We start from the raw sequence: 21,200 nt of genomic DNA on the forward strand, positions 1-21,200 counted from the left end.
CCCTTTGTTACTAGCTCTCACATTTTTTATCTCAAGTCTTGCAGTATTACTATGACTCCTAACATCAATCCTACAGATTTCTGCTTATTTGAAAGAACCGTCTCCCATGTTGCTTAATAATAAAGACAAACTGGTCTGAGCTGGCATGGCAGCGTTTCCTAACAGACTTTGTACGTGTATGTAAGGCTTCTGTTGTCCAGTCTTTCTGAGAAAACCCAAGCCAGACTGCCCTCTGAAGAAAGGGTTGTTCCTGGCTGTGGGTAGAGTGCTGTTAGGGAAATGATGGAGGGAGAACTGAATGCCAGAAAAAGTGCAGGAGAAATAGCGGACACCCAAGAGTTAAGTCTTAGGATTTCAGAGGAATATTTAGGTTAAGAAGAAAATAAAGGAAATGGTTTTAAGGAAGAGAGGGAAGAGGGAAGGAACTGGAGAACAGCGATGGATACCAAGGGATAAGGGGTGAATCTGAAGTTTGGGATGCTGAAAGATTAAGAGAAATGAGAAAGAAGTAAAAGTGGGTAGACCAAGGAAAGTGAAAGACAAAAGACTGTGGGATCATTAAGAGCAAATTAAATGAAGGAAAGATTGTAAGGAAGAAAGGATGGTGAGAGAGACAGAATTATGACAGGTGAGAGAAACAGAATGGTGGTTTCTCTGTGCCAGAGGAACTCTGAGTAAATTAACAAAGGACATCTATATGCCATTGGAAAGACTGTAGAAAATCATGAGTCACAGTTCATATGTAAAATACTGTAAGTGGGATACTGTTAATACAACGAGGGATTGTAGAAGTCAGAAAGCTGCTGGATGATTGGTAATAATTATATACAGATATGCATCACAATTAATCTTTAAGTGCTACTTTGAGGCCCCAGGTTTTTGAAAGTGCTTTTTAATTCAGCTTTCTCTGTTAATCTTTGTATATTTCAGGTCACTAAATACAAAAAACATTTAAAAGAAAAAGTAGTAATGGTGTTAAATTGATGTACTTGAAACAGTGACTTTTCTTGAGATGTCTGTTTGTACTTAGTGTAATGGAATGGCTGACAGCTGGTTTCAGTTGCCATAGTATAATTATGTAGAATAGACTTTTGCGATGACACTATGTCAATTAAAGAATCTCTCACATTCCAGACTACAAAGGACAAAATGACAGTACAAGATACTTCTTCCGTTCTTTTTCATAAAAAGATAGTGACACTGTGTGAAATTACAGTCCTGTTATGATGACATAAGTCAAATGATGTGAAAGATTTCTGGATGGATTAAAAATCATCAGCATTATAATAAAGAATATATATGATTTGATAAGCTGCTGTTATGTTTTGTTCATTCTACTTTGTAAGATATTTTGGTGGGGATGGCTGACGTGGTGGGGGGGTTTTCTTGTTGCACTTGAACTGCTGTGCATCAGAGTGAAAATTGCTACTTACATAACAATATGCAGTTTTAAATAGTGATTCTTTGGTATGTGAAGATATTTTAAGCCAATAAATGTTAAAGCCAAAAGCCATCACACAATATGAACTAGGATAGAAGGAGGTGAAATTTTTCTGTATTTTTGGTATGTCTTCTTTTCTCAGAGGAAAGGGAAATTAACACTTTCTTCTTTTCTTTTAAAGCATTCATTCTATCCTAAAATTCTTGCAAAGTCAATGTTTTCATTTTTTTACACAAGGCACAACAATGCATATTCTTCATTGTTTTTAAGAAAATTGCAGCATCACAGCTCTGATGCATGTGGAACTCATATAAAAAACTCTTAAATTAAGTGAAAGAAAAGATTCTTCTGTAAGCATTTCCTGATAGTGAATGCAATTTCTTCTGGTCCCTCCATATTGATCCTATGTGTTTTAATTGTTTTTACTTGCAAAAAACTGTCTCATTTGCATGCAAATTATATAATGCTTCCAAATGATACATGTGGAGATCCTCCTCCGCCTGGTTTTCGCTGATTATTGATGTCTGTTTAAGACTTGTTACTGTTCTGTGTGTTAGCAATGTAGTATTTATTGACATTTTGATGTAGGAAACCACAAAACATCTTATCCAGCTAGATTAATTTATTTCTGTGGCAGTGCACAGGAAAAGAGATTCTATGAGCAAAAGCATGAGCAGGCATTTATCTCTTTTAAAAAAATTAAAAACATTCTAGTTCTGGACTTGCTTCCTTTGTGACGTCTGTAAGAAACTAGCCAGCTGAGTCATCTTATTATTTCAGCGTCTTTAAAAAAAAAAAAAAAAAAAAAACAAAAAAAACTCCAGACTACTAAGGTAGTTTGCATCATTCCATGCCCTGAAGTAACTTTGTCATTTTAATACAAGTTCTGTCTCCGTTTAAATCTGATCCCTTCTTCTGTAAAACATGTGGTGTTTAGCTATCGGCTTGCTGTGTCAGCTCCTCGTGTGTTCTGTGCACTGCCTAGTACACCATGGTTTTGTGAAATAAAAACAGTTGATCGTATTTTTTATGAACTATGAATATTCTGTGAATGTTTTGCCTTTAATACTACTGGTAGTTGTAATGAGCGTTAATGTATGTTTTTGATTTAAAAACACACATATATGTTTTATAAGAACAAAGTGTTTATAACTAATTGTTTATGACACTGTGCAAATGCTGCAGACTCTTTTGGCGGGAGTAACTATGACTCTCTTAGTTACTAACTGGGCTTTAATCGGCTGTGTCACCTCCTCGTGGTCCCGCCGGATACCCCTAACGGGGGAACCAAGTGCACAGCTGTCCCAGCAGTGATTGTGGCGACTTTTAGTTGCCCTCGCCCTGTCGAAGGCTCCTTTCGAGCTTCGGCAGTAAAGGGGGGGCCAATTGGCAGTCAAACCCGCATCTCAGCCCCCCCTCAACGCCATTGCCCAATGGCGATTATAATAATTCGGGCGTGGTGGCGGTCCTGACGACCGTCACCGACGTGGCTCTGGCCTGCCCGGGGAACAGGTCAACCACAACTTACCGGACGTGACACGGCTTGCCGACTGCATGAGCGGGGTCCGGCTTTGCTTGTCTTACCCCGTCGGCTACGCGAGCGCTTGATGGCCAGGGGAGACCTATCCAGTGGTTCCCTCCTGAGCCAGCGTCTGCGCTCTCCCGGGCGTTGCTTTAGGGCATGGGCCCTGTGAGGTCCTCTGGCCTCGCGTGAGGTAGCAGGACCAAGTGGTGGCAGCCTACCGCCTGACCTAGCTCGGTAGATCAGGCTTGCCGATATAAACCTTTAGTTCACTAAAGCAGAGTAAAATTCTTCACATAGACGGTGAGTCTGCTCAGTCTTCCGGAACCGCTGGACCTCTGTCTATGCTTTACCCTGGTTGTGAGCTGGAGGGACGTTGGTGGCGATTGGCACATCTGTGGGGCATAAAATCGGGCAGCCTAATGTACCATCGGCTGTACCAAGCCCCTAAATCCGGCACTTCCATCTAGACGCAGATGTGGCCTTCGTTCTCCAGATGACCTTCACTGGCTTTGACGTGGGTGGACGGGCCGCCTCCCAAATTTAACTCGGAAAAGGAGCCCCATCGTGGGGTTCGATAAATATATAGTAATACAGTGGTTTGCAATTGTGTGACAGTTTGTATAACACCATCTAGTGTAACTCACTAGATTATACTCTTATTTCCTTGCTAGTTTTTTGTCAAGTGTTGGAAAACTTTTTTCTAATAGTAGCTGATATGTTAGAGAATATATTGACACAGTGAAAGGAGGAGAAATGAATAAATAGAATGGAAGGACAAAGAAGTGAAGTGGCTCAGAGGTGATCTCCTGAGGTCTTGCCCAGGCTCTTTCTCTGCGCTAGCCTGTGCCCTGGGTATCAGGAAGGTTGCTAATGAGCTTGCTCCCCTAACCACTGCACAGAGGAATGGTAGCAGCATGTGGCTGTATGCTTTCACTGGTAGTGACAGAATTGATGGGAATCAGAAAAGTGGTTACTCTGGTGTTCTGGAAGATGAAAACTGGGGCACAGGGTGGTAGAGGAGAGAGGGAACTGCAGCATACAGAGTGGCTTTCTTGTTGACGGGCAGGGAAACCAGGTGAGCACTGAACCTGAGTTTCCCTTTCCTCTATAGAGGTGTCTCCTTTAGCATGGCTGGAGCACACTGGTGAAGCAGCGCAGACGACTTGTCCTGTTGCCATTGTCGTGCTTCTCCCACAGATAAAAGGAACGCTTTGGACTTCAGGTCTGACAGCCTTTTTATTTATCATTAAAACTCCTTTCAGATGTTAAGACTGGAAGACGTATACTTCTTGATACATTTTATATAATGCCTTAATATTTAGTATGTTTATATGTACTATATGTCTTTCATGCGCTCTTTTCAAGAGGGCAGGGTACCTAAACCTTGTCTGCTTCTGTGCCGCCACTAGTAGGAATAGTAACAGCAACTCATGATCATGATATCAACATCTCATAACTTCTCAAACCAGCATCTCAGTTTCATATACTCCATCGTGTTTCCCCCAGATTAAGAGTCCGGTGGCACTTGGCCTAACCCACGTTAAGACTTCAATCTCAGCTTCCTGCTTAGCTAATTCTAGCATGATGTCCGGAGATATCTTTCCCTGGATATCCCTTCAGTAAGGTAGGATCTTGGTCTTATACCCAAAGTGACCCTGGTCCCATCTCTCTGAAGTCACATGGCTACTTTAAATTCCCCTTTCTTCTTTCTCTACCTTGCTGCTGCCTCAGTTCACTGCTGTGACACAGCTTCAGAGGGATAGTTCTCCTATATCTACACTCCATGACATAGCTCTGCTCAAGTTTTGGCTTGACTTTGCAGAACAAAATAAAATGCCAGTTGTGTTGACGTTGTCTGTAATAGCAGAGCTCAAGTGTGGAGAGATACTTTACAGGTAGGCAATAAAATTAAATCTAAAAAGGAGCAATTTAACAGCTTTGCTTTCTAGGCATAATAACTAGCTTTGTATATTGATTTTAATTACAAAGCCTAAAAAGGTAGGAAATCCTTAATTAAGTTACTTAAATGAAAGTGTGTGTTATTTTAATTGTTTTCATTGAACTAGAGTCAAAGATAAAAATAATAATCCTGGACAATGCAAGAAGGGAAAATAAAGCTCTTATACTTAATGAAATATTAAACCAAACAAAAATTCTTTGAAAATCATTCGATCTGTAAGTTAATGAGGAAAATCACTATTATTAGTTTTCAGTTGTTCCTTTCGAGTGAAAAAAGGAGGGACTTGATGCAATTGCCTGTGGAATAGACATCTCGTGCTACTTAAGATGCTCTAGATGCTGCTTTAGAAAGACATGGATCTCCTGCAGTGATTGCGTTACCTCTGCCATCTGCATGGGGATATGATGGACAGACTGGGACATCTCCAGTACAACTAGACTTCTGTGTTTCGGCAGCTGAATTGAGCTCATAATGTCCTTACTGGCCATTTTTTAACAGCTTTAATGATCTTGGATGTATTACAAAAATATCACCTAGCTGATAGAGCAAATGTATTTGCTAAAACATACGACTTCTGTTTAACTAATATTCCTTTATATTGTGAGAATGGAATAAATGAGAATGACAAAACACCGAACCAGCCACCACAGGCAAAACAGTTGAAAGAAGTGTCTCCCAGAACAGCTCGATAAGGGGATTGCTTGTTCAGCCAGGACTAGAATTTCCATGGATTTTCATAGTCTCTAAGAAAATTCTATGAAAATACACACAGGTATCTGTTTGGTGTTGCCAGGTGATGGACAAGGGTTCATGCTGTGGAGTAGACAGCATCTGTAAGGTAAAGGTCCTCTGCAAATTTAGATTACCTCCACAAATGTGTTTCTTAAACATTGGCATTCTCTTGTGAATCCCTTGCTCTGTCTGTAGCATCTGGTTTAACTTTAAGAATGTTATGCTCAGTCTTTTAATATGCCTGTGGGTAAATTTGAACTTCCCAGACCAAACCTAAATCTTGTTCTTCATTGCTTGTTATATAGCCAATCTCAACACTGGTATTTTTATTCATAACTGTATTTTCACTGTGTGGTGTAGTGTTCCCTTTGATAAAACTCTTCTATATACATTACCGTACTTGACAGAAAGTAATCTGTGGCATTATGTAGGGTCTGCTGTGATTGAGTCCTTCATGTGCTATGAACTCTATATCTTCTGGTTTTCCTGAGTCAGCTGTCCTCCTGGGACAGAGTGACAAAGAAGGAGATTTTACTATGATAAAACATTTATTTCAAGTTAATGATGATTATTGGAGATTAGAATGTGGGAGAGGTGGATGGAAGAGGAGGGAAACATACTGTTTCATCTCTTACTTATTACTAGTTTGGAGAAAGTGAGGGTGAGATCCTAGCATTAATTTCTTGTTGAAGAAACTTTTGTGGAACCTCAGCCTTGTGCTAACTCTGCGTGGTAGTGTATCATCTTCCTCTGAATAGCAGTGGCCTTAGAAAACTCCAGCAATACTTCCTGGACTTCCCTTGGTGGGATTTTTGGTGGGGCTGGGGAGTGGGCAAATGAGGAAAAAAAAAAATGGAGCCCACAATTAAGTAAACTTTTGTATTGGCCATACAGAAGAAAAGGTGGAAAAGAGGGTGTAGAAGGTTTGCTTCAATTCGGCTCTAATTTCATTAATGTAAATGGAACTATGTGAAAATTTAGCACACATTAGATATAATGCAGAACTGCTGTCAGTACTTCACCTCTGAATGACATTTCAGTTCACTGCTGCCATTTCCTCTGATGCTTCCTCCTAACAGAATGATGCAGGCTAAGCTAAAATGGGTTATTTTCTCACTATACCAGGCTCCAGAACTGCCCGTTGCTCAGTTTTTTATTAGGGGAAGAAAATCTTGCTAATTCTTGTATGTCAGGAAGCTCTTTCTTCTCTGAAGGTGTGCGCTGAATATTGAGAACCTGCTAAGTAGTGACAATCTGAGTTGTACATAACCTCTTTAATCAGTTCCCTGTTTTGCTACTTAGGAAAGTAAATGTCTGTCCAGTAGCTCAATAGCTACAGTTACACAGGAAACCTACTTCTATTCTCATCACAGGTCTGGGACAATTGGTGCTACTGAGCTGGTGTGAAGGACAGGCATATCTGCAGAGATGATGTGCACACGTATAAAACAAACTTTTCATACCCTGTGCCATGAGGAAATGATGATCTAACTGGCCCTTTCTGGTCAGCCATCCAACAAGGGTTACAGTTCAGCTACTGCCTAATTGACCTGGAAACGGAGAAAGCATTTACAAGTACATAACGCAGGCACAGTGTTTTTCTAACGTAGATTTGGTAAACCACTAAAAATCCTGCAAACACATCAGATTAATTTGAAAAATTGTTATACCTTAAAATAAAAGTTTTATCTTAGCATAATCAACATTTTTTCTGGCTTTTGTTTGCAGTCCTTTTGAAATTTTATGGAATATATATGGGAAATATTTGTGCATATAAATAATGTCTGCAGTATCTATTATCTTTATGTTATTTTACTGGTCAGCTAAAGAAAAACTATTTTGCATTTCCTCTTGAATTTTTGCTTCCTTGGTATTTGATTTTATCGTTGATTTTTGTTTTTGTTCAGAACTATTATGGAGCTGCCAAAATGATTCTTTCTGACAATCCCCTTGGCCTCACATGTGGAATGGTGTGTCCAACTTCTGATCTTTGTGTTGGTGGGTGCAATTTATATGCCACTGAAGAGGGACCGATTAATATTGGTGGATTGCAGCAGTTTGCTACTGAGGTAGGTAAGACTTGCACGTGGCTGAAATTCTTTGTGTATGTACCAACTAGTATTGTCTAAGTGGTTGCATTTGTTAATGATCTGTTCAAAAAGGTTGGTGATGCTAAAATAAAAGTGTGGAAAGTCAAAATAATTACCTCTTTTCTTACACTACATTCAGAAGCTTAGAAATGCTTTCATAATGGAATAGTTTATAGGAACATATGGCAAATTACTTGTGAACAAGATGACTCTTCACAAACACTTGTGGTTGAGACAATTTGTTGTAAATGAAAAGTTGATGTAAGCCAGATGAAAACATGGAAGTTACTGAAGTATGTTACACAGAAAAAAACTAAGTGCACCTGCTTTTGTAACTGCACATTAGGGAGATGCAGAACTGTTCTGGGTGTAGGGTAGTTCCTGTAGCAGAATATTTAACTCGTTCTCTCTTTGAACCCTGCTTGCTGTGAAGCTGTGCCCTCTGCAAGAATTCAAAGTCTGGAACAGGCTTTCTACAAACATTGTGGTAAAGGGAGACCTAGTGTCTCATACCAAATGGATGGTTGGAAGATTATATTAATTACTTTCCAGGAATACTTGGTGCTTTCTCATCTTCTTTTTTAAATCCCTCATTTTGTTTTAATTATTGCTTATGGATGAACTGTTTAGATGCCTTTCTGTTTTAAAAGGTGGGGTTTTTTTTTTAAGTAGCAAAGAATCTATTTCAGTATTTGAAGATAATTTCCTCCTGAGCACAGTGTGGTCTAGCACTTCTGAATTTTGGTGCATGAAAAACTTCACACACAATTTAGTGCATGCTTTTGAAAAGTCATAGAGAGAAGGAATCAATTCACATTTTACCCCGAATGTGTTATTTTCAAAAGAAGATATTATAAGATCTGCGATCAATAATAAAAAGAAGTGGCCATGCCCAAATGTTAACTTCACTGATCTCTCAGGAAGGAAAATTTAGTTGCATTTAATAATTTAAGATGCTACTAGTAGTAGAGGAGAAATGTGTCATTTATTTGTTCCTAATATATAATATGTAATGTAAGCTTATAATTATGTATTAATGTATGACAGTTTCCAAATCTATTCTCTTGTCTTTCCTCAATCTGTGATTTCCAACATAAAACCTGAGAAGCTGCACGGCCAGTGTGCATTTGTGTTGCAATGAAATGAAGGTGTTACACTTTAGACCTTACCTGAGCCAAATAATAATTTAGTGAATAATAAATTTGTTGAGCAATGCTGATTCAGGCAGTTCAGACTATTTCTGTGACTACTTCCAAACCTTGAAAATGGGCAACACTTTCCAAACAAGCTATTTTACCTTTCCATTTTCAAGCAACTGTTTCAATTTCTTCTTCATTTTTGTAAAGGCTAAAGTAATTCTTGTATGGATTGGCCCATTTTGCTTTGGGGCAAAGCAGAAGTTTCAGATGATTCAGACTTTTTTGCTATTCTATTTTGCCAAAAACAAATAATTTCAGGTTGACCTTAAATATATGTCTGTACAGATCATCTAGATAGATATAGAAGCATGCACATGTTCATATGTGCAAATTTGTCAGTTCATAAAAGTAGATGTGCATATATATACACATATATACATATACACTCTTCATTTTGGCCATGGAAGCAAGAAGGTTCATTACTTGCCTAGATTGATGTTAGGATGTTTTCTGAAGGGTGTTTGATGTGCGCATGTGGGTTACTTATGACTGTACAGATTCAGTGCTCAAGATTTCAGTCTGCAGAAAAAAGACACCGCTGCTAATTTGTTAACTTCCTTTGTGGGTGTGGAGAAGTTGTACGGTCTCAGTCAGATTGTACAAATTGTACAGATTCACAATCTCAACTGGCACCTCTTCTGATCTATCTGAAATATCTTTAGGTAAAATTTGTGTTCTTGGTCTTTGCACAAGTGAGGCAGGTGTGGCTGTGTATAAAAGCATGTATTAAGATTGCACATTTCTGTACAATCCATAGCTAATGACATGTCCTAGTTCTGTATCTTGAGCCATTTGGCAGATCATGTTTACAAACATGACATGAAATTCCAGTCACCTTTTCAAAACCTGAGAATAAAGCTTTGTAGGACAGACAAAAATAAGAGATTCGAACCAATCTGGAAGTAACAGATGATACGTCTGTAAGTCCAGATTTTTCCTCTGCTGTCATTCATAGACTTCACACCCCCTTTTTCGGTGTCCATGGATTATGACTCCATGAGCAAACATTGCTACCTGCTGTGGTGCTTCTCCTCTTCTTCAGTTTGTACACCTCCTTTCTTCTTTCCAGGAGACTTGCAAAGCTTCTGTAGTACCTGCTTAACTTAACTGCTTCTGAACCTTCTCTCTCCTTTACCGTTTAAATAGCCACTTCAATTTTCCTGAGATTTGAGCGTGCAAGAGTGGAATCGGTTTGGACCAGAGTTCTCGTTTATAGGGCTAGGCCAGAGACACCAAACTGTATTTGTTCCACCTGTATTTTGAATAGTTGGGTTTTGTCAAATGAGACAATCTTGTCAGCTCTTCTTCTCATGACCTTTATTCCTTATATGTAAACGCTTAATATTTGCTGAAGGGGAAAAACTTACTAAAAAAAAAAATTAAACAACTGTCAAGTAGATGAAAAATGTTAGTGAAATATTGTTGTTTAGAAACCAAATGCAAGTAATATCTGTTAAAACTTGATTTGTGTCTCCTTTTAGCGTTAGTGCTATGATTAATAGGGAGGAATTATGGCTTGATAGATATTGCTAAATATCTGCCATTTTTCTTCAAAAATCTTTAGAAATCTATTGAAGCTCAGTGCTAGCACAATGATTGATACTAAAACTGTAGCACAGGATGAAAAGCTCAGAATGGCTTTCCTCGCAATGTTTTAAGTTTGTTTAAAGTGATATATTAGTGTCCACAGTTCTAAGAAAATTAAAATTGTTACATGGATGTATTCAGCACTAACAAAAAAATTTCAGTAAATTTTATCCTTACTATTTTTATAGTATCCTAAAATATATTTTTTAAAATTAGTTGTTAATAACCTTTAGATTTGCTGCCATTTCACAAAGAACTTGTATGTATTGTGGTATTTATAATTAGCAATAATACTCACTTTTGTAATTTTTTTTTTTTAAGCTTTCGTTCAGTTAATTTTTACTATGAAAGGCAAAAGACCTGTTTGGTAACTGACTTGTAGAGATCTTGGAAGTAATGTATATGGTATGTATAGCTGAAAGACATAAAACAGAATTAGTGTTTCCATGTAACAATTATTATAAAAATATTAATTAAGATACTGGAAAAAAAAGTTACTACTGCAATACAAAAATTGGACCAGATACTGTAGGCAAAATGTGTCCAGAGCTTTACCTATATAAGTAACTTAGCAAATTGTTTGATTTAGCTGTGCAACATGTGTTACTGTTAATGAGAGCTGCATGGTAATTCTCATGCACTGTATAATAGTTTGTCCCACGGGGGCTTATTTACTGAAAACTCCATTGTGCATAAAGCCAATTTTAGTTTTTTTTTTTTCCCATGGAATTAGTCTGAGGATCATACACTTGACGCATTACAAGGGAGAGCAGTAATAAAAAGGCACAACTGCTAGCTGAGATAAAAGATATAATTGCAGTAAAGCAGAAATGTGGGTTTAAAATGGAAAATATATGGGTGTGACGTGTGCCCCTTTGTGTTTCTGAACAATGACTGATCATCTGTTCATACTGCAGATAAAACTCCTAATTGTAAAATATTTGTCTTGCATACGGTAGAACACAAAACACGGCACTGCACACCTCCTACATTTTCCTTCTGCCCGTCTATGCAGCTTTGTAACTATATTAGCCTCATCTGCAAAATAAATTGTAATCCAATCGGGGAAAAAAATATGGATTTTGACAATTACTGTTCAAATGGAATAAAAGGAAGTGTCCATTTGTATTTGTGATGTAGAATGTGTATGCTGGGATGCAGTTACCACGGTAACTGTTGCGTCTAGAGAATAACATGGAGTAAAAGCTCACTGTTATAAATGATGAGTGTCAAGTGTAGGTTACACCTGCTGCTGCACAGGTCAAAATTATATTAATGTCTTTGTCTCCTTTGCTCAAGTAGTTTAAAATCAGGAAACATCTCTGTTTTTCAAGATTGCAAGTTCAGTGAAACTATACTGAGATTATAGTGACGATACATGCAGTGATGAGCTATATGCCTGTCAGTTCCACAGAATGTACTGAAATTGGTAGTTACTCAAATACAAGTTTGTACGCTTGGAGTAAAGAAGAACTGTGATTTGTTACATTGTCTGTTGTGGTATTAGTAGGAAGCCCTCAAAATCTTACATTTCTGCATAGATATTACTGAGTTTAAAGGGTTTGTAGTGTTTTCAGTTAATCATTCTGAACGAAGCAGCATAAGCTAAATGCAAAATGTATTATTTTAATCTGTGTGTGCTAGAAGGAGATACTAGATCATTTAGTACTGTGACTCTCGTGCCGTTTCTGGTGCCTTGTTCCTCTCTGGAGATGTGTTCTGACTGTTATAGCAGAAAGCAACTGGAAAAGGAAACTTGATACGTTTTTTTTTCCTAGCAGATGCACTGTATGAGCTTGCTTGCTGTTTACCTGGTGGCATCTCATCTCATCTCAGCAGCGAAGCTGGGAGGTGGGCTGTGTCGAGGCCTGCTGGAGGAGGGTGGCCCCACTGAGTAATGACCCGCTTTCTCAGGGTGAAGAAGCCACATGGCTTCCCCCTGAGGGAAGGCTTCAGAGAGGTATTCTGATGCCTCGGGCTCAGGGTCTTTCTGTTGTGTATTGTCACTTTTAACTGGTCTCACGGGCAAGATGGTTCCCAGGGAGCCACAGCTCCTGACATCTGTCTGCTTCAGGTGCTGCTGTGAGGTCACCCTGCATTGGGGATGTCACAAGGCCTTGCCGTGGTTATCCCGTTCCCTGGATGCTGACCCTGGCAGCGCCAGCACGGAGGGGCATACTGCTGCCCATCAGTGTTGGAGCATTGCTGGAGGCAGCTACGACACCAGGACAAACAGAAAGGAAACTCTATTTGTCAGTACTATTTATTTTTATTTTAGCACATCTTTAAGCTATTTACACTCTTAAGCTGAAATCTAAAAGTAGCAAATATAAAATTTTAAGCTTGTTTGAAGGGGATAGTATAGCCTCCTAAGGCTATGGTGCAGGTCAAGAGTCTGAGGACTCTGGACTTCTCAGGCCGATGCAGAAACACTTAGTGATGCTTGGACAAGTTACATAATGTCTGTAAAGTATACTTTACGGAAGTCTAAACAGCCTGAGCTTTATAAGGCATTTAAATGAATATTGCCATGCCCTTTTTAAGGATGGGATTTATGAGATAGTGAGATACGGACTCCGCAATGTGTTTGGTCCATGGACTTTGTTAGGACCAGGTTAATATTAAAATATAGTCATTATTTCAGTTTGGAAGGTCTTTAAAGAGATGTTTTAAGCCCTAGTTTTGTAATTACCTTACCTTACCTTCTTAAATAAAAGTTTACAACATTACATCTTTAAGTGTTAATTATGGAGGGAGGACCAATCAGTTCTCCTAAATAGCTCATGTTTGTGGAAAAATATTTCCTGTACCTCCTGTGCTATCCGTTGCAGGTAAATGAAATTAATTGTGTGATAATATAATTTTGATAACTTCAAGATGGTTACTGAGCATGCAGTTTGCTTCTTTTTTTATTAAAATTTACGCAGAATGTTATTTTCTCCTTTAAATAATGTATATCAGTCTACAAATAGAGGACCAGTGGGAAAGTGTGAAAATAACACAATCAGTTCCTAAATGTTATTCAATTCGGTACCTGCGTTTTTCTTTCTGTGCACTAGCACAATCTGATAACAATTCAGAATATACTAGTGTGTGATCCTAAAATAAATATCAGCTAGGTGCTCGTGTCTGCATCAGTAGCTGTTTGGTGTCACATCATCTTAGTGAAGGATATTTAAAGGCAGCCTAACTAATGAACCTATTTCTATAGCCTTTTAAGTGTGAGAGCAAACATTTAGTAAAGTAAGTTCTGACTTTATCACTAATAGGTGAAATTTTCTAAATGCCTTTTCCATTTTGCAAATCTCTTGCATTTCATCCTTCTGTTGGTGAAAGTCTTGTGAAAAAGATGAGTGATTAAACAGATCTTAAGAGGAGACTTCACTTAGGAAATGTAACTTTCGCTGTGTGTACTGGAGACTACCGAACTTGTTTTTTAGCAGCTTATCATGTTTTAGCTGAAGGGTTTTCTATATTTTAATACTGAGTTGAACTTTCAGTTTTTCACTGTTTTTATTGAACAAGTTCTCTGTGTGATAGTCCAAAGATAATTTAGATAAAGATGAATTAGAACAAAATTATCTGATCATATTTGAATTCTGCAAATAGAGAAGAATATCTACAATATATTCCTCTAAGAAATAGAGAAACTCAAAGTTTATGACTGAAGTGAGTAATATTAAATTTATTCTAATTTATATAAAAATGTAGATAACGCTTCTGAATAACAGTTGTAACCTGGTCTAATGATTTGAAGTGGTCTAAATTCATTTAAATTATGCTTACTGTGGCATAAAATTATTTTGTCATGTTGGCAAAAGGCATTTCTCTGACTTAACCAGCGCATTCCTTCCAAATGATACATCTTTTCACCAAAACTTGCTAATACTAGAATTGTCTAGTGAAAAAGAGAACTCAAATTTTATAACAAAAGCAGAACAACACTTTTTTTAATCTCCCCTCTCCTTATTCTAAAAAAGCTAAAATGAGTTGGTTAAAACTTTTCCAGGAGAATTCAACTTGAATTAGATGCTCAGCCACCAAAACAGCTGGTCTGGTGAAGTGATAACTCATGATGGATTTTGATAATGGACAATACTGTGAAACTTTAACGCAAGCTTGTAATAGCCTACAGTGACTGGAATTATGTGCTTTAGTTTGAGTATGCAGAATATTTCGGGGCAAGAGCCAACCCTATTGCAAAGAGAGGGTGTTTGACTCATGAGTCAAGGGAGAAGAAAGAATAAAATAACCCCAAAATTTCACCCTGGAGAAAATATTGCACAAGACTCACACCTTTACATGTAAAGTAATGCAAATAGGGAAACATGTATTTTGTCAATGCCTGAATCAGGAGATGGTTAATTCCAGTTGCTGGAACTTTGGTCTTAGTAGAATGAATCAACTATTTGGTTTGACTAAATCGTATCTCACTTGAGGACAAAGTGTCTATCACATGGCTTGAGCTTATTGGCAGAGGGAAGTGCTGTTTTTTCTGGTGCAAATATGAGTATGTTTGAGGAGTGTTGAATCCAGCCTAATAACTGGCACTGTTACAGGGGAAGCAAGTGTAAAAACAGTGTAGAAGTATTGATGTCTAGGGCTGGAAGAAGGAGAAAAGGATTTGTTCTGTCACTCACTACCTTCTTGTACCTGCCACATACAAATAAATTGGCAGAAACTTTTCTCTTCTGCAAGCTGAAATCCTGTATATAAACTTTATAAACCTATGTATTTTGCAAACTTGGGCTATCCTTTCTGTGGACCCTAATGGACATGAAGCATAGGAAGTGGACTGAATCTCTGTGGGTTTAGTTTGAGTAGGGCCTGGAGGGTGAAGTAATGGCTATTGGAAATGATAGAATAAAAAGGTAAATAATAAATGCCTAGTGTTATTAATATCTATTAATCTGTCTAATCTGTTTTGTGTATGTTTAAGAGAAGGAAGGATGGACAGAAGGGAATGAGGACTGACTCTTGCCACTGAGAGGTCCAACTTTAAAATTCATTATTTTGTCTCATTCTCCTGAATGGGTCTTGGTCACAAGAAAAGAAAAAGAAATTTCAAAACAGAAATGAAATAATGCTTTTGAATGTAGAAAAGGAAGACGCTAGTAGAAAACTTGCATCCTGACAGAGATGAAGAGCAGAGAAGTCAGAGCAGAGAAAAAAATGGAGAGGCCAGTTGCTTGTAATGTGACATAGAACGCTTACAAAGTAGTCATCTCTGCACACCAAAAGATTTCTACAGAAGAATTCAGGGATATTTAATTAGGTGAATTACAGTGTAGTGAAACTTCATGATGAGGTGAGTAATAACCTTTTGAAATGCATTGAGGCAGTTTGCTATTTTCACGTAGTTACCCTGCCAGCCTTAATAGGCAAAACTGCCATTGAATTCCAGATGGCAAGATATAACCATACAAGCTGGCTGTGCTGTATAAGGGCAGTTTCACCCTATTTGCAAAGAGGCAGAATTAAAATTGACCATTCAGCCTGAACTGCTACGATTTCCTGCATGAGTGCTTGGTTTCTGAAGCTTAACAGCGCACTACAATAATGCTGGGTTTTAATATAACATTTAGTTGATGGGTATGACTATTGTTCAATAATAAATTTAAAAAAATTGTATAACAATAAAGTAAATTTAGTAATAAATTTATTTAATATGTGCATAATCATAGTGTTTAATAAACACATTAAATATGCTAGTTACATAATTTGTATTACTGACTAGCCTTCTCAAACAAGTGCATGAGACTTTAATGGAAATTTGGTACCGTTCAAGCTATTTCTATGTGAATGTAACAAAGCAGACATTTAAAAAATATCCTATTCCATTTTGGTTATCACAGTCTAGCTTCACGGTACAATATAAGCTCTTCAGCCTGTGAAATCCATTAATAACCACATTAAACCTTCCCATATTGTATGAATTGTCAGGTATAAATGATTCTTTTTTTAAAACAATTATCTATCTCTTGCTTCTTGCAGTTTGTTAAAATGCTGTGCCAATTTACAAAGAGTAGGGAAATTTGACACAGAAATTTCAGAGGGGGAAGGAACTAATCATTGGTTTACCTAGCACGAGTGCTCAAGTGTGCATGAAGAAAACGAACATTGATTCAAAACATAAATGAAAAATTCTATTCATGAGTTGATTGTGCCAAAGTTTATCTTGAAAAACCCTTCCTTCTCCAGTTCTGAGGAAAATAAAAACTGGAAACAAACTAAGGAGTTTAGAGCTGATATTTATTAAGACTATTGACAATGCGTGTATTTTAGAGGGCTAGTTATTGCATGTGAAAAACAGTCCTGCTTTGGAATAGATGAGGAACAGTGCTATCTTTTGGTTGCGTAGAGGCAGCCCACAACTCGTTGTGGTATGACTGAGAATTGCAGTGCAATGCTGTATCCTTTTGGTATAACTTTGTGCTTTTGCTACAAAGGTATGCTCCTTAGGATAAATACTTTTCCCTTAATGCCCAAAAGAAAAGGGAGCTGTAACTATGCCCTTCCATGCTCCTAATCTTTAATAGCCTGTAAGGGCTCTATTCCTTCCTTTTAATAGGTTATACAAGACAGAGATTCTTTTCCTTCCCCTACTTGCAGAGAACAGTGAAGTCTAACTTGGTTAATTTAGAATACCTCTGTTTTAGCCTCTTAACCCGTGTGCCTGAGTAAAGAATGGATTTAGTGCAAATCCAAAATAAACTGTATGACATTGCAACTAGATTAGGACTCCACTGTGCTAGGTTCTGTACAAATACTTAATAATGGTTGAAGTCTGTGCCAAAGTACTTCTAATAGTCAAGATAGAAAGGTGCAAATCATCTCCATTTTATAGGTGAAGAACTGAGACATGGAGAAAAAGGCCTAACTTTCAGGTATGGGATGCCTAAAATTTTTGGATGCTCAATTAAAAAGTGAACATTTGAAATAGATGAGCTATTTTATGCTGATGATGACCTATTAACATGAAACAAGTCCTGTTAGAATTGTCAGAGAGGAGGCATCTGAATAGCAGAGCTCAAAGGGTTGTGATCAGTGGTGCAGAGTCTAGTTGGAGGCCTGTAGCTAGCAGTGTTCCCCAGGGGTCAATACTGGTTCCAGTCTTGTTTAACTTTATTCACCAATGACCTGGATGAAGGGACAGTGCACCCTCAGCAAGTTTGCTGATGATACAAAAATGGGAGGAGAGACTGATACACCAGAGGACTGTGCTGCCATTCAGAGGGGCCTGGACAGGCTGGAGAGATGGGCAGAAAGGAACTTCAGGAAGTTCCACAAAGGCAAGCGCAAGGTCCTGCACCTAGGGAGGAAGAACCCCTCGCACCAGTACAGGCTGACCTGCTGGAGAGCAGCTCTGCCGAGAAGGACCTGGGAGTCCTGGTGGACAACAAGTTGACCATGAATCAGCAATGTGCCCTTGTGGCCAAGAAGGCCAATGGTATCCTGGGGTGCATTAGGCAGAGTGTTGCCAGCAGGTCGAGGAAGGTGATCCTGCCCCTCTACTCAGCCCTGGTGAGGCCTCATCTGCAGTACTGTGTCCAGTGCTGGGCTTCCCAGTACAAGAGCTCCTGGAGCGAGTCCAGTGAAGGGCTGCTAAGATGATTAAGGGACTGGAGCATCTCTCCTATGAGGAAAGGCTGAGAGAGCTGGGCCTGTTGAACCTGGAGAAGAGAAGACTGAGGGTGGATCTGATGAATGTACATCTGAAGGGAGGGTGTCAAGAGGATGGGGCCAGACTCTTTTCATTGGTGCCCAGGGACAGGACAAGAGGCAACGGGCACAAACTCAAACACAGGAAGTTCTGTCTGAACATGAGGAGAAACTTATTTCCTGGGAGGGTGACAGAGCACTGGAACAGGTTGCCCAGAGAGGTAGTGGAGTCTCCATCTTTGGAGATACTCAAAAGCTGTCTGGATGCAGTCCTGGGCAATGTGCTCGAGGTGAACTCTGCTTGAGCAGGGGGTTGGTCTAGATGATCTCCAGAGGTTCCTTCCAACCTCAACCATTCTGTAATTCTGTGGTCTGAAGTGCGGCTTACCTTTGAAAATATACAGGTATTCCTTTTTTTTAAAAAAAAAAAAAAAAAAGCTTCCATCGTGTTACTCATAATCAAATTTAACAAGGCAACCTGTTGAATGTAACCTGTTGACTGTGTTTCTTTTCAGGTGTTTAAAGCTATGAATATTCCTCAGATTAGAAACCCTTCATTACCTCCTCTAAAAGAGATGCCTGAAGCCTATCATGTGAAGATAGCTCTCCTTGGTGCAGGACCTGCAAGTATAAGTTGTGCTTCTTTTCTGGCTCGATTGGGCTATTCAGATATCACCATATATGAAAAGCAGGAATATGTTGGTGGCTTAAGGTAAAAACAAACAGAAAACCACTGTTACCTGTGACTGAGGAAAGTATAGCAAAAAGATTGTGCAGATATTGTTTATACGTGATCCTTCTGCCTTTTTTAAAGGAATGGAAAATTTCAGATTTGGAAAGCTATATTTTATTTAAATAATTCATCATTCAGGCTAAGGTGGGTACATTTAAGGGTAACTTTAACTGAAAATTTGGTGGATATCTCCTATATTCTCTTCATGTGACTTATAAAAATTCTGAGGTTCTATTGATATTACCAAATTAACATTTCAGAAAATTGTCAGGAATCGTTTTCCCTGATCCAAAACATTTGAAACATGATGAAGTAGTTGTAGCCACGTGGAGTAAAATAACTAGTAGATGTTTAAAATGCTTTAAGAGGATTTTAATTTCATGGAGAAATTTAAATTTAGAATGCTTTTATGAACTTCTTCATGGAAATATAGATGACAGTGAATGAATCCATCACATCTACCTGGACTTGCAGCCTTAGTAAACTATCCTGTAAGAGGAAAATCAACCCACTGCAATTTCAACCTTCACCTAAGTGTAAAAAAGAAGTTTTCAGTAAATATTCAATTGTAAAAGCACCTTTGCATCTTACCTGTATGGTAAACACTTGGGTGATGTTTCCTTGCTTCAGGACATACAATGTCATGTCGTCTGTACTAGAAGAAGAATTTTTCTCAGAGTAACCATGATTGAGTTAAGTTTGTTGGAATCTCTAAATATAAGAGACAGTATTTCAGAAACTGACTAGTAGATACCAGCCCACCCAAAATTAAAATTTCATGTTTTAAAGATGTATTCACACTGAAGTTTTTGCGAATAAAGAAGTGAGAAGGAAGGGACAGAAAGAAGGGTGAGGCAATCACATTTCTCTTACTGCAGCATTGCTTTGATCAATAGAGTTGACACCGTTAATGAATTTGATCCATAATGTCAAATACTTATCCAGTGCTCTGGAAGATAGAGAATCAATGCTGGAAAAGTAGATCTGATTATGTGTGTTTTTTCCACTGAGATTCAAAAGTATTCTGCCTAATTATCAAGGTGTTAATATATAGGTATTTAACTATGTGAAAGTCTTTTACTAGAGCTTTTACCATTGAAGACTGCAAATTTAGTATATGAAACATCTATTCACCTAATGAGCAGCACGTTATGTTTTTATCAATACTGGATTTAAAATGAATTTAATTGCTTAAAAGTAGTAAGAAATAATGAGCTGTTCTTAACAATGAAACTTCACCTGAGACTTACGTAGGATCCAGCAATATAATGCTGTTATTAATTTTGAGGGAAATTAATGCAGTACTTTCCCCAGTCGCTTTCGGTGTATGATGGTGCTTGTATATTTGAGGAAGTGTGGTTTTAAGTTGCAGTTGTTTTCCATGTTTTAATTTGAACTTAAAATCAATTTTAGTCAGTTTTGTTCTATTGCAAAAAGCCTTACCCTAAGTTTTACTTGGTCTTTTGTTATCCTTTAACAGTCAAGCAGTGTGTTTTACTGTCTTTATACTTTTGACTCTGAAAAATGCATAACGATAATGGTCAAGTTTTACTTCCATTCATTGCAGAAAGTTTAATGTGTGGATTAAAGGTATCAGTTCCTTTTGTCCTTATTTTAATCTCGGGACAGAAGGAAACCTGACCTATGGCGGCAGTCATCCATTATTGCAGTTACAAGCCTTTGCAGTACATCTTTTAACAAGTCCAAGTTATTGATGGGCGTGTTCTTGTGGCTCCGTAAACTGTTGCAAACGGCTAACAAGACCAAATTAATTTTGTGTTCAGAATCAACTGTTTGAAAAGGCAGTGCTGCTTTGGCCCTTTTTAGTTTGCTCTGTCTTATTTTATGTGTTTTTAACTAGGCTCTCCCGTCACATACATAAAAGGTTGTAGCTAACTTGAGTAATATTCAGCTTATAGAAAGCTGTCTGGTGAGTTCAGTTCCTGAGTTCCCAAGGTATAACATGTAAGTTTAGCATAAGTCTGTGGTTGCCTGCACGTCTGAATTTTTCACCTTATTTCTTGTGCATAGATTTTCTTACATTTCACTATTTGCGCAAAATTTATGCGTTATGGTAGAGCTGACGTGAACAGATCACGCTCTTGCTTACAGCAAGCGAGCTTCACTGTTCATGCTCCTAGCTATGTCACTGGCTTAGAACATACCAAAATGTTTCTCTCGCTTGCCTGAAGGGGTGACCCTTGGGCAAAAGTAATTTGGGATCACCAAGAAACACCAAGCACCTTTAACTGGGATCAGATTTGAGGAAGA

At 38.2% G+C, this 21,200-nt stretch overlaps 1 protein-coding gene across 15 annotated transcripts in view; it reads left to right on the top strand.

Moving 5' to 3' along the window:
- The window catches only part of DPYD (dihydropyrimidine dehydrogenase), a 386,630-nt gene that overhangs the window by 113,771 nt on the left and 251,659 nt on the right, over positions 1-21,200 (top strand). For 13 of the 15 annotated variants that reach the window (XM_068952361.1, XM_068952354.1, XM_068952355.1 and 10 more), the window contains 2 exons: positions 7,566-7,727; positions 18,712-18,908. In XM_068952361.1, the coding sequence (XP_068808462.1) occupies positions 7,566-7,727; positions 18,712-18,908 (359 nt within the window). Of the gene's footprint in view, positions 1-2,634; positions 4,189-7,565; positions 7,728-18,711; positions 18,909-21,200 lie in introns of those variants that run through there. The other 2 variants (XM_068952363.1, XM_068952360.1) reach the window with 2 other exon arrangements.

The sequence above is a fragment of the Struthio camelus genome, chromosome 8 (assembly GCF_040807025.1).
Source record: "Struthio camelus isolate bStrCam1 chromosome 8, bStrCam1.hap1, whole genome shotgun sequence".
Taxonomy (NCBI): Eukaryota; Metazoa; Chordata; class Aves; order Struthioniformes; family Struthionidae; genus Struthio; species Struthio camelus.